The sequence below is a fragment of the Mastacembelus armatus genome, chromosome 15 (assembly GCF_900324485.2).
Source record: "Mastacembelus armatus chromosome 15, fMasArm1.2, whole genome shotgun sequence".
NCBI lineage: Eukaryota > Metazoa > Chordata > Actinopteri > Synbranchiformes > Mastacembelidae > Mastacembelus > Mastacembelus armatus.
The window spans coordinates 2,938,717-2,952,456 of NC_046647.1; the positions used below are offsets into that span (position 1 = coordinate 2,938,717).

The 13,740-nt window shown below is 38.6% G+C and overlaps 1 protein-coding gene across 4 annotated transcripts in view; it reads left to right on the forward strand.

Moving 5' to 3' along the window:
* The first annotated feature begins 1,566 nt into the window (after positions 1 to 1,566).
* Positions 1,567 to 13,740, forward strand: part of nt5c2a (5'-nucleotidase, cytosolic IIa) — a 41,021-nt gene continuing 28,847 nt past the window's right edge. Inside the window, exons 1-4 of one of the 4 annotated variants that reach the window (XM_026309623.1) lie at positions 1,567 to 1,622; positions 2,489 to 2,600; positions 4,682 to 4,720; positions 12,496 to 12,569. In XM_026309623.1, coding sequence (XP_026165408.1) covers positions 2,500 to 2,600; positions 4,682 to 4,720; positions 12,496 to 12,569 — 214 coding nt within the window. In that variant the 5' untranslated portion in view covers positions 1,567 to 1,622; positions 2,489 to 2,499. Of the gene's footprint in view, positions 1,623 to 1,644; positions 1,800 to 2,488; positions 2,601 to 4,681; positions 4,721 to 12,495; positions 12,570 to 13,740 lie in introns of those variants that run through there. The other 3 variants (XM_026309624.1, XM_026309625.1, XM_026309626.1) reach the window with 3 other exon arrangements.

A 13,740-nucleotide genomic window follows, 5' to 3' on the forward strand; every position in this document is an offset into this window, starting at 1 on the left:
TGGGCAAAAGTCTTAGAATGAAACTGGAAGAAGACACTGAAACCTGGACTTTTGCGTGGGGCCATTCAATGTACAATTTTGAACCATTGCTGTTTAACATGAACATCCGACATCACACCAGTGGGAAAATGATATAAAATGACAAATCACTTTTGTAGGTGTTTTTAGGGACTATCTCGTTATATACTTTAGTTTTCAAATGAAACGCATTGGAAGAGGTAATTGATATCCAGCAGATGGCAGTAATGTACAGCATAACAAAAGGAAGGATATTAAGGAGAAGCTGCAATTCATTTGTTGTTCTAGGAGGCAGATTCCTAGTAGTTGTTCTGAATGAAAGACTAATGTGGAAAGCTAATGTTAAATGGTAAGACAAATGCAAAAAAATAGCCAATGTAGTTTACCTAGATGTGTTAGATGAGATGTGTGTAGATGTGTTTCGGCAGACAGTAATAAATAAAATGTCATTGCTAAGAATATATAAGCTGATGAGGTCTAAGACTGATTATGGGTGGATTCCATGTATGTTGGCAGCAAAATTTGTTCTAATGCTAGGTTTTGAGCAAGCTCAGGTTCTAAGGGCTTGTGGAGTGTTTTGGACATCCCCAGTCTTAGCAATGCAGGTTGAGCTTGGAAAAGCTCCTCTGAGGCTATAGAGATTAGAAATTATGCAAAATTACTGGACCAATTTATGTCAGGAGAATACACATCTGGTGACATCTGTCCACTGCTGGGATAATAAAACTACTTTAAATGCTTTGCCAGAGGTGGACAGTAACAAAGTAAATCTACCGAGTACTGTACTTAAGTACAGTTTTTGAGAATTTACACTTTACTTGAGTAGTATTTTTTTTGGGAAACATTACTTTTACTCCTCTACATTTGAAAGATAAATATACCTTTTACTCCACTACATTTCTATACAGACTCTCGTTACTTTTGCAGAGAAATTGGCTTAAAACCGAAAGATAGTTGACCGTGTTCATTAAGTTTCTTTGCGTGTGGTTTGTCCCATTTACAACCCCTAAATATACAGACTCCGGTACAGTAGGTGGTGGGGCAGCTGTGAAACTGGGACATATTTAAGATTCCAAGAACAATTGGATGAGGGCAAGAGTGAAGTAGTAGTAGAAGAGAAGTTGTTATAACCCAAATAAAGTCTGAGAAGACTGTCAGTAATCTATTACTTAGAAGCTGAAGTTATCTTAGACTGAAGAAGCCACTTTGATGAGTGGTGAAAACTCTTCATTGGTTTAGAGCAAGGCTCATAATAGCATATCAATTGTATACATACATGTTGGAACACCGATTGTGCAAATTACGTATTATGTTGCAGCTGCCAAGAATCAGCTTCTAGATTGGAAGAACAGTGGAGACAGTGTTGCACGTTTTATTTCATTGCAGAGCATAAAGTAACTGTCTTCCTCGGGTGGTAGAAGAATCAAAAGAAATGAAGCTAAATAACATGTCCTTAATCAATTTTCCTTTAGACTCCAGCTCAGTTGGTGGCAGTAATCCACCTTTAGTCAGACTGCAAGCTACGAGTTAAAAAAAAAAACAAAACATTTGCGCAAGCTCCGGACATGACAGCTTAAACCAACTAGTGCTGAACGCTGAAGGCGGTGAGTTTGCGTATTTGTTGATTGTGTCTTTGTTTTAACGCACACGGCTGCTCCGAGAGAAGACCGTAGGGCTGAGCAGCCGCAGTTACCTGCTAATGATGTGGTTCTCAAACGTTGAATAAAGTTATGGGAACTTATTGAGGGTCTGGATATGTTCGCTTCCTCAGTACAACATCGGTTCGTTGAACAGTGTCTCATTATAGCGAGCTGACGTTTGAGGTCACACATCCTTAATAGGACACCGAGCTAACTTTAGCTCCATGTTTCTGAAATGTTAAAGTTAAGCCAAACTCTTCAGAAATCTGGCATAGGTGTGATATTCCGCTGTGACATGTTACGCCCAGATACCAAAGCTTTTGTTAAACCGTTACAAATTTAGAGTTAGGCTCCTAATAGCAATAGCATCAAGCTATGTTAGCGTTGTTGATATAACGTCACACATAAGTTTTACCCAGTGATTGATTGATCGATTGCACCCGTGCAAACTGTATTCCAATAAATAGACACATCTGAGTGTCCTGTCTGATGGCATTGAAAGACAGCTGTGATAATTAGATAGCCCGTTTTAAAATGTAGGTTTTTGTTCAAATAAATGTTTTTTGTATATCGATGTATGTCATAATTTTTGAACATTAACAATTTTTTTCATTTTTGTAATTTGGTACACCCCTATCGTCAGCTTGAGCTCAGAGATGACTTGCTGACTGCATCACTGTCCCTGTTAATCACGTTTTCACTTTTAGCAAATTGCTGTTAAACTTTGTTAGTAAACATATTTGCAGATTCTATAGTCAGTGTAGGAGTGTCACCTCTGTAGTTTTACATAAATAAGAATAGAGTCGTACAATCTGTGTGTCTGGTAACAGACCGGTTAACGATGACGACTTCATGGAGTGACCGTCTGCAGAACTATGCTGATTTACCAGCCAACATGGACGGTGTGGCCATGAAGAAGTATCGACGTGAAGCTCACCATAGGTATGTAGTCTTCCAACTGTAGTAGAAAATACTGTACTGCTGAAGTCCTAAACATGTATCAGCCCTTCTGTTCCTGAGACAAAGCGTATGGTTACATTACAGTTATAGTTGCTTTATCAATTTCCGTGTTTGAGTTTCTTGCAATTCTGGATACTTGGACAGCACTGGAAATGGCACACATTAAGGACTTACATTCACACTTAACCAGTTTTTAGGTCAGCACAGAAGCTTAAATACACTTAATGAGTATATGAAGAATCTGTGTTCACACATTAAAGGCTTTGCTCCTCCAAGTAATTCTTGTTGGTTGTTGATGATCTGATGTAAACACGGATTTTCTGTAATTGTGAAAATAAGTCACAGTAAAAGTATACCTACGTTAGGTGGGTAAGTTAGTCATGAACCCATTTCAAATACGGCTAATGACTGACTTTAGGAAGAAACAGAGCAGTGTGTTTTGCTATAGTTTTCACAAAATCAAGTGCAAATCAGCACCTACTTGTTTTGTGAAAAATACAAGTGGTGTTGGGCGGTGCAGTACACAACTAAATTGAGTGCAACGAAAAAACATTTTTTATGCTCTAGTTTCACTTAAACCTCTTTAAATCACACATACCTCTCTTGATACACAGAAAGAAAATTCTTCTGCTTCAAATTATTCTGCCAATAGTCTTAATACCCATATTTAAACCTATAAAATATTTATACCAGAAATAGAATGAAATGGTGTGAAAAACACATCGCAAACAAGCATTGTGCTGGTGTGGATTTCAAGGATATCCTTTTGCACCTGTAGGCACATTCAACAGTGATGTCACAACATAGTGACACATCCTGTGACCACCAATGCAGTAGGCTTAGAAGGCACACTAGCAGTCACTTAGAACAAGACTTTTTGCTTCTGTTAAAATGCTTTTTAAAGCCTGTCTTTGACATTGAGTCCACACACTATTTTATTTCAACTTACAGTTTCACTTCTGTTTACTGTATGTTTAATAATGTTGTATGTTTGCAGTTTTGTATAAATACAAAAGTACCAGCCTAAATTAAGTTTCACTACAAACTAGTGCAAGACAGGTCAATTCAACTAAAGGTTTTTCATTTCATTTGTTCTTTAAAGATAGGGTAGATAATAAATGCATGGAGATTCTTATCTTCTAAAACTTAAGTCCCAAAATCTAGAAATGAATTATAGTACTTTAATAACATCACTTTATCCTCACTGGCATGTTGGTGAAAACAGAGAGATCTCGGCCTCTACAGAGATCACTGCTGCTCAGCTGTGTTCGTTGCAGCCGGAGTGATTTACTCTATTACATCAGGAAACAGAAGTGCAAGTCTGTGATAGGCCGAAACCTTTAAAGCAGAACAGCCACAACTGTTGTTTTCACAGTTTGTCACTTCAACAGCAGTGTGTTCACACCATGTTTTGAAAAGTGAATGGTCAACTGCAAGGTGACATCACCTCTGGTCAAATTTCTCATCTTACTGACTTATTCTTTAATAAAATAGTTTCTGATTGTAATGAAAATGTATTTCCACAGTATTTAATTTTTGTTTTTGTTCAGACTTACTTTTGCGGATCATGTTTAGTATTATTTGGCCATTTAGAATTTGAGTTTGACACTTCACTAAAAACTGTATATAAACTCATCAGTGCCTTGATGAAGCAAACAACAGTAGTATTTTCCCCATGCTAACTTTGCTTTAAAATAAAAGCATACATTTATAAAAGTTATTTTTTCCTGAATTGACTAATGGTCAGTATCCATTAAGAGACAGTGCAGCTCCATCATTTGATTAAATTCATTATTATTTAATTATTATTGCAGGCCCCAAGACATCTATAGAATAAAATGGAAATGTCAGATGTTTCCAAGTTTACTTTTGTTTGGTTTTAATTTAGTATAGATAACTGGTAATTGAGTGATGTGTTGTGACTTTTTGGGTATAACAAGTAGCAATAGAATTTAGATTATTCCATAAAAAAGACAGCAGACCAGAGCTGTGTAGCATGATATATGATAAGACCAGCAGCAATAAGTTCAGTGGTAATACTACATGTATTCTCTATTACAAAGCTCTCCAAGGGATCTGGCTCAAAACCATCCTGCAATGAGGTATGCCATCCTTTTATTGTTGAAACAAACTGCAACTAATGACTAAATTACACCTTTGTTTTGATGTCCATGATGTGAACCAATTCTTCATCTAAGTTTCGTGGAACTCCATCCATACTGACACTGATTGTGAGCTGGGTTTCTCCCTGTGGAGATAGCAGCTGGTGGTTATTGTGATTTGTTGGTGTGAGCTCCTTCCCTTGCATTTGCACCTTTTCTTTAATCCCCATCCTTTACTGTCAAGCTGATATCATCTCTCACACATCTGAATTGACACTCAATATTAGAGATGCACTGATTGCAATTTTCTTGGCCGATTCCGATTTTTTATTTTTTTTTAGCAAGTGTGACCTGCCAATTCCATTTTTTTAAACTGTAATGAAAGCATATACAGAAATATTCAATGAATTTTTTTATTTTATAATAAAAGAAATTATTAAATATTACAGGATCTTCTCACAACAAAATAAAGTGCCTTGAAAAAGGTATAAAATGGGTTCCTGTAACTACCATAGTAGACTTATACTAACAAAAATCTTCTTTTCCTCAATGAAATTTTTTATTTTATAATAAAAGAAAATAAAGTATAAGAAATAAAATATAACAAACAAAAATGGTTGTTCCCTCACGTTGTATTTTGGCCTTACAAATGTTACAAACAATTTTTGTGTCATATTTACTCACAGAAAAGAACTTCCATACCAACATGTTTACACACTGCTGTGAGTGTGTGCGTGGCTGCGACGTCATTGCCTGCACCGCTGGTAGTAAAAGGATTGGCTTGGAAACTGCAAGACGTGAGACTGACCAGCCGGTCACCAATCCGGGCCGGTCATGCGAAAAATCTGCCGATTCTGATCACTGGCCGGTCAATCGGTGCATCTCTACTCAATATTATTGTGCAGTTTTGGCAGAGTCATAGATTATATGTTTACACTGTATAATCTGTATTTCTGCATATAAGCACTGTAGGTGAAGCAAGATAGTGCTATTCTGCAAACATCTGTCTACCAGTGTGCTTACATAATGAGAATTAAAATAGATTAAGACAGTGAATGTAAAATATACAGCAGTGGGAATCCTTCTCAGTAGTCTTAGCAAAGATACATGTATGACAGGATATGAAACCTCTGTCATACTGTCAAGTGTAGAGTCTTAAATGGCTTGTTGATAATTAGTTAGTCAAGAGAAAATTATCAGCCACTTTGAAAACTGGTTGTTAACGTCATTTAACATTGGTGCAAACTGTCGTGTGTTTTGGCAAAAAAACATAATGTAGAACTGAGAGTGGGCATATACTGTACATACATTTTAAGTAGTGATGAACATTAATTTCACCCTGTTAATCTTTTTTTGTGGGAGCAAACACTCTACTGATGGCTCATCTTGAGCTAGAACTACAAGTGAAATTTGTATTATGAAAATGTCAGAAATTATTTGGGTGCACCAGTATAAGTGAAACATGAATTCTGTCTGTACTGCAGGGTACTGCTCCCTGCAGTGGGCCCTGATGCCCAAAAAGCCTGGAATGAAAAGAGTTCTTTATGTTACATTTTTAAATTTCTAATTAATGGCATAAAGAAATTTACCTTGGCTGAATGAAGTGGTTGAGAGGCATCATTTTTTATCAATAATAATAATGGATGTTCTCTGAGGCCCGTACACCCCTTTTAAAAAGGTGCAAAATGGTGTGGTCCACACCTGGTCAGTCGATTCAATAGAGTTACGTGTAGCGTGATCTGACAGCCAGAGGAGCAGACGTTTGCAGGAAAAGACATGTCTTTCCCCAAGAAAGGGAAATTGGGACATCGAAAAAGAGACATGCTGACATCGAGAGAGAGAAAATTAAGTGAGGGGAAGCAGGTGCTTACTCATTTCTTTGAGAAGAGAGGTGAGCACAACAGATTAATTACTATCATAAATTCATCAGCAATCATTTGACAGAGATGTCGCGGGCCTCGCGGTAAAAACAGTTCAGCTTTGTATTGATATTTTAGCCCTTTCCCATTGATTGATTATGACATATTTCATATCAAAGTCATCATTAATATGAATCATATCCGTATCCATCAATCATATCCTTGTAATCTAAGGATTGCGAAAATGTCATTGCGCTATCTGCATAACTGAATGTAACAGAACTTAAAAACTGTAATGTTAATTCCAAATGATCTACCATCATTTTACAGGGGGTTAAAATTGGTCAAGTGAAACAGAGGAGGCAATATTTAAGGACTTAATGAATGATGAATAAGACAGTCTAATTATTATATACCCTATTGTAGGTGCATTCGAGTCAGATTTAATACCTTCTGAAAACTATTTGATCTTGAGAAAGGGCTGTCTTATAATTATTACTTAATTACTTAATTCAATGCTTTAATTAGAAAAAAGATTTTCAGAAAAAATCTTGGACTGTACCCCTTTGAGCTCAAGGCCGATTTTAGATCTCTGCTCGAAAAGCCCTTCAGAAACGCCCGGAGTGATTTGAATGTCGCATAACACAGGTCTAACACTGTTAGTGTGGATTTAGCAGTAAAATACAGGTTAAATAGCAAAACTGCATAGAAAAGAAAAATGTTATAGCTATCATTAGCAAAGTGATTTTTGCTGTTTTGTTTTGGCTTTTATCTCTCTGATGCTTTGTTGTACTGTGTTTTTACACACATCTTCAGAGTCTGCACAGTCTCAGCCTTCATTTGGTGTGGGCATTGTGTGATTTGCATATAGTGTTGTAGCATTATAGCGGTGCTGTGTGAAAGTTGATATTTAAGTCATTCAATTAAATTGTGTTTTGGGCATGTAAAAAAGGTTTATATATTCTTGTAGCCCAGATTTTGCTGTTTAATTTGATGTATAACATAGCTATATTCTTTTGGGATTAGTGCATTGTTTCATGCTGTGCTTGGTAGTGGTATCCCCAAATTTGGGGACACTCGGGTTCATTTAAACACCTCATCAATGATTTTGCAAACATAAAGACCCACCAGTGGGCATTTACTGGAGAATAAATTCAAACATAATTTTTTCCATTTTTTTCACAGCACATTTGTTCAAACACATGTCCAACAATAGCTAATGATCTTTTTCTGCAAATAAAAATAAAGATGAGTGAAGTGTGGCCATTAGACTTTTATTATGCTGGCAAATTGTAGTTAACCCTCTGGGGTCTGAGGGGTTTTGGGGGCCTGGACAAATTTTGACATGTCCTGACATTTGTGCTTTTTTCAGTGTCTTTTAAACATATTAATGTCTAAAGTCTAATAACACTGTAATCAGCACAAAATTGGCTACAATAATATGTGAGCAGCAAGTTTATACATGATTGTGTTTTGAGGAAAAGTGTTTATGCATGGTTAGTGAAAAACTAAAATTTTTTACTCACTGAAATAAGACCATAAAACACAAACAGAACATTGGTTCACAAGACTTTGGAGACCTGCCTGTTGTAGGCTAAAGTGTTTACTTCAGAGTGCTGTGAATGTCATCTTGTTCACACATTCACAGTAAACAATACACTGATTTAAATCTTCTAAGACACTTTTTGTCCAGAAAGGCCATATGCAAGAGGGTGTGTCTGAGGATGAATAGACATGTGATTTACCTGAGAAGACAAAAGACGCACTGAACAGCCAGACAAAGACGTGCATAATGAGCCTTTCAGTCAATGTAGATGGGACGGATTAGTGCAGCACAATACAAAACAATGAGGAGCCAAACGATCCTCATTTGAGTTAAAATCAGTGTTTTTACTCTGAGGACAAGCTAAACTATTTGTCTCTGTGTGGAATACAAGAAGTGCTTCTTCACGTCCGTGACGCACCATCATCCAAATGAGTAAATTCTATGATGAAGTTTGACGTTTTATGTCATTTCTCGGGGGTGTGCACATATTTACCTGGTTCACCTGAGATTATTTACATGTGAACAGTGGACAGTGTACAAGGCGGGACCGCATTACCTGTAATGGGTTTATACACAGGGCCCAGAATTTCATGCTACGCCCCTGGTTGTTAGTACAATATCAAACTAAAAACAGGCCAAAATGAAACTTGATACTCTCCAAAATCCAGCAAGGGAAACAGGCTTTGACAAAATACCATTGTCTGCACTCAGCCAAAGATTCTTTATGAGGTAGAAGAAACTGTAACACATCTGAACCCGGGCCCGAACCTGAAAAAGAAAGCGAGAAAGAACCAATGCAGCTTGGTCAAGCGTGTTTAACTTCCAAGGAACGAGCGTGCAGAATGAGGGCCCGAGAGTGTTTGTACCATGTAACAAGGGACATCTTAGAGTCTTTTGCCCAGTTTGCCCAAAAGAGGCAGCTCCCCATTAAGAATGGGGGTACTGAGGAGCCAAGTCCCATCTAATATCCCATGGCGTCTAACCTTTGATGCTAATCTAATAGTCAACCATCAAACCATATCTCTCTCTGCTCTTATTGATTCTGGAACGGAGGGTAATTCTCTAGACATGTTTAATTCAATTCAATTTATTTGTATAGCACCAAATCACAGTACAAATCATTTCAAGGCACTTTACAAAAACAAAAAAACCCAACAAATCCCTTATGAGCAGCACTTGGTGGCAGTGAAGAGGAAAAACTCCCTTTAATGGAAGAAAAAACCTTCAGCAGAACCAGGCTCAGTTTGGGCGGCCATCTGCCTCGACTGGTTGGGGTGAGTGGATAGAGGAGAGAGAAAAGAACAGCAACAAGAAACAACAAATAGACACTGCAGGTTGGTGGGACCAGTAACTGCACATCTGCAATATACAGCTCCAGGACCAGGGACACCTGCAGAAGGTACAGAGAGAAAGGGAGATAGCACAATGTTAGTGACATTCAAACCGTCCAGCGCCTGCTCAACATACGTAGACAGGGTTGGGGCTTTTAATACTCGGTAGACCGGGAAGGCTCTGGCCTGGACGAGTGTTCTTGGATCCTTAAGTCCTTCATCTTGGACCTGACCTCATCAAGGAATTTCACCAACGTCATCCTGACTAGTATTCTTTCTCTCCACCCCTTTGTCCACCCTCTCCTGTTGTGTGTGTGTGTGTGTGTGTGTGTGTGCACGCAAGTGCCAACTGCGAAAGCAGAGAATGAGACTCACCTGCTACTAATTTACTATCAAAGGATGCTCCTTATAAGACGGCACCTGACAATATCTCAGAGACATGACTTCCACCTTGGACCATAGCACATTACTAGCCACTACCTTAGCCAAGTGTCTTATCTTTTCAAGTGAAAGTTTATATTTCGAGTAATTTAGCATCTGCAATTTACTGGCCGGTTCCTTTTCCTGAGTCTCCTGCATTCCTCTTCACGGCCAGAAAATAATAATCTATAATGTTATAATTTATACAAAGTCGTAACCCAGCATCAAGACCATTTTCAAATCCATGTAGTCTTCAGGTACATTGGAGAGATCCGGGAATTCTTCTTGGGGTTCTCCAAGCTTATCTGTGAGTGTAGGGCGAATAAAATGCAGACAGGTCATCAAACAATTTAGACCCCAACCCAGAACCCTCCCAGTATTCCAGTCAAACATGGTGGTTGTGAGCACATTTACCATGTGGATCCCAAAACTAATGGGAGTTGTAGTGAATGTATCAGTTTGAATGATATGCTTTCCAAGTGATTGCCAGAATACAAACATAAGTTCTTCTGGAAAGGTCTGTTGCGCTCTTCAGGAGTCAGGTGCGTTTGGCCGATCTGCATTGGTTCTGGAGCTGGAGCTGGGTCGGAGACTGGGCTGGCGCACCATGGTTCTTCTGGTATTGGCATGGTTCTGCTGGATTCTTTTCACATTTCTGTCAGAAACATGAGAAAACAAAAGGGTGGTGGTGTCTGTGCCTTTTTTAGGGATAATATGCCTTCTCAGGCTGTCATTTGGGGAGTTTCATCATTTGAGTATGTATCTCTTAAAATGGAGCTAAAATTATCTCCCTCTGTACTCTACATAATCATTTACAAATGCCCCTAATGTTGTCAAAATTTTATTGATGATTTCACTGAGATGCTTTCAGTTGTCTTTACACAGTTTGACTGTTTGGTTATTACAGGTGATTTTAATTAGGGATGCACCGAAATGAAAATTCTTGGCCGAAACCGAAAACCGAAAAAGAGGAAACCAAAGCCGAAAACCAAAACACTGAAAGAAATTATGCCAATTATTAGTACCATTACATTTATGGCTATGGCTGTGTACTAACTCTGAGAAATGTCGTCTGCTCGGCATGACATAATGGGGCTCAATGTACTCGATCAGCCTACGAAATCCCACATCTTCTATGACAGAGAATGGCTGATCATCTAAGGCAATGAATTCCATAATCTTTTGTGTAATGCCCTTTGCCTTGACACCATAACTGGGAAACTTCCTTGCCTTTTCAAAAACGTCCGCCACAGACGGAGTGGGCGTGCTCGGAGGCGTTTTCCTTTTCTGTGCTGCGTTCCTCTCATATTCAGCATAGCGATCGGAATGTTTGGATTTCAGGTGATAAATTAAACCCGATGTGGAGAAAGTCTTTGCAGATGCACCCCCTCTTGAAATTTCGGCATTGCAAATCGCTGTCCGTGGGTCTTTCTCAGATACCCTGAACTACGTCCACACCGCAGACATGTTGCTTCAGACAAGCACGTGCAGGTCGCAGTTTCTGTTTGCGTCATCACAACATTTCGGCCGTAATGTTTCGGTGATAAAAGTGATAAAAATTTTCGGTGGCCGAATATTCGGTGCATCCCTAATTTTAATGTTCACATGGATAATGCCTGTGACAGAAATGCCAAAGAACTTTCTGCTGTCCTTGAAACCTACAGCCTTAGTCAACATGTAAATGAGACGACCTATACCAGACCCATACTCTGGACCTAGTTATCATAGTATCTATTATCATATTTCACTAAGGGTATTAGCATTGCAAATGTCACTGTGATTGATGTTGCATTATCTGATCATTTTTGTGTCTTTTTTGCTCTGCCCATAATTCCCAAAGACGCAGCTGGACCTACAGTTCAGAAAAGACACATTAATAACACCAGGACACTTGTTATAGAGATGATTAGGTTTGAAAATACCAAATTTTCTCACGTTGAAGAGTTGTTGAATTCAAATATGTCAAGTGTTCTAAATGTTATGAAAGTGATTGCTCCAGTCAAGGATAGAGTGATCAGGAACAGGCAAAAGGCACAGTGGAGAAATGAAGCCAGAAAAGGGAGTGCCAGAAGGCCAAAAAATCAAAAAAAATCACCTAACCGAGGAGATAAGGCTCGCAAAATTAGTAATCTCTACTATCAGTAGTCTCTACTTAAACCCATTTTTGTAGACAGGCCTTTACGTGATGTCATCTTTTTGAGGTTATTGTATTTTATTTTTTCTGATTTGTTATGGATTGTTTATGTTTTTCTCCGTTGTTTTTGTTCTTGCAAAACTGTGCTTGTTTTTCAGTTGGCTCCATGTTTTTAACTGGCTGTACAGCACTTTGGAAACTTGGTTTTTATAAGTGCTACTGTTTAGTCTAAGCTCATGGTAGTTCTCTCAAGCACAGCCAGTACCTTGCATCAAAAGCCAACCTAGAGGAAGTGTTGCCCAGCGCGATTGATAAAATTCTGCTACGTTTTTTTCTCTTGTAGCTCTAGCTTCAGTCCATTTTACCCTTGAAAACTATGAACACTTTCAGAGGACTTTTTTACCAGACTGATATCAATAACTATGAATAAGTGTGGAATGTCTAAATAGTGAATAATTTGACCATACACTGTTCTCCCCTTTCAGAGTGTTTGTCAACCGAAGTTTGGCCATGGAGAAGATAAAGTGTTTTGGTTTTGATATGGATTACACACTAGCAGGTAAGTGAAGTTTATGCCTTTTGGTACCAGACCTGATAGTACATAACAGTCGAACTGCCATGGCCATAGCTTACATGATCTTAAATGTTGACTGCACATTCATGTTCTTCTTTTTCAAGTGGAACAAATAAATAAAAGTGGCTAATGAAAATTAAAATAAGAACAATACAGATGAAAAATATATAGTACATGAAACATATGCTGTGAAAAGTATAATCTTTAGATTAACCTCATAGTATGTTCCGTTTATAGAGGAGTCCTTTTATTCAAAATTAGCTTTTTGGTCATTTTGGCCATGTAGTTTTGGATTTTGTTTTCTCTTAATAATGAAGAGCTTCATTTTAAAACTGCATGATGTGTTTACTTGTGTTATCTCTGACTAATATTTAAATTTGTTTGATGATCTGAAACATTAAAGTGTGACAAACATGCAAAAAAATAAGAAATCAGGATGGTGGCCAACACTTTTTCACACAACTGTATACGGCTGTCCAGTGTATGTAGACACACACCAAGTATGGTACTGCCCTTACCAGTGTGCGCCCTTAGGCCAGGTCCTTAACAAAACTGGCCAATCTCATTACAAATGAGAGATAGAAACACAGGAGTCATACCATATTGGACATCACCTGGGTCAACAAGGTCCACATCAGGTGCTGGGGAACCAGGGCAACCTGATGAGAAGTGGGCTACTGGAACACAACACTTATGGACGAGGGCTGAGAATAGAGAACTGCTGGAATGTTACTACATGATTAACAACAGGGAGAGGGGTTTTATACAGAGGATGTGGGACCTATGGAAACTTCAAAACCCACCATCTAGACTAGAGCAGACACAACTAGTAGCATGGCATGTACCACCGAGAGATGGCTGATATTGAAAAGTCTTGCCAGTGGCTGGAAAAGGCTGGACTGAAAGACAACATGGAGGCACTAATCATAGCACCACAGGAACAGGCCCTGTGCACAAGATGGATAGTGGCTGGGGTCTACCACACCAGGCAGGACCCCACGTGCAGGCTGTGCTGTAGGGGTGAAAAGGAAATTTCTATAGACACACACACTAGGGAACCTGGGCAACCTGATGAGAAATGAGCTACTGGAACATGACATTCATGGATGAGTGATGAGAATAGAGAACTGTTGGAATGCTACTACATGAGTAACCC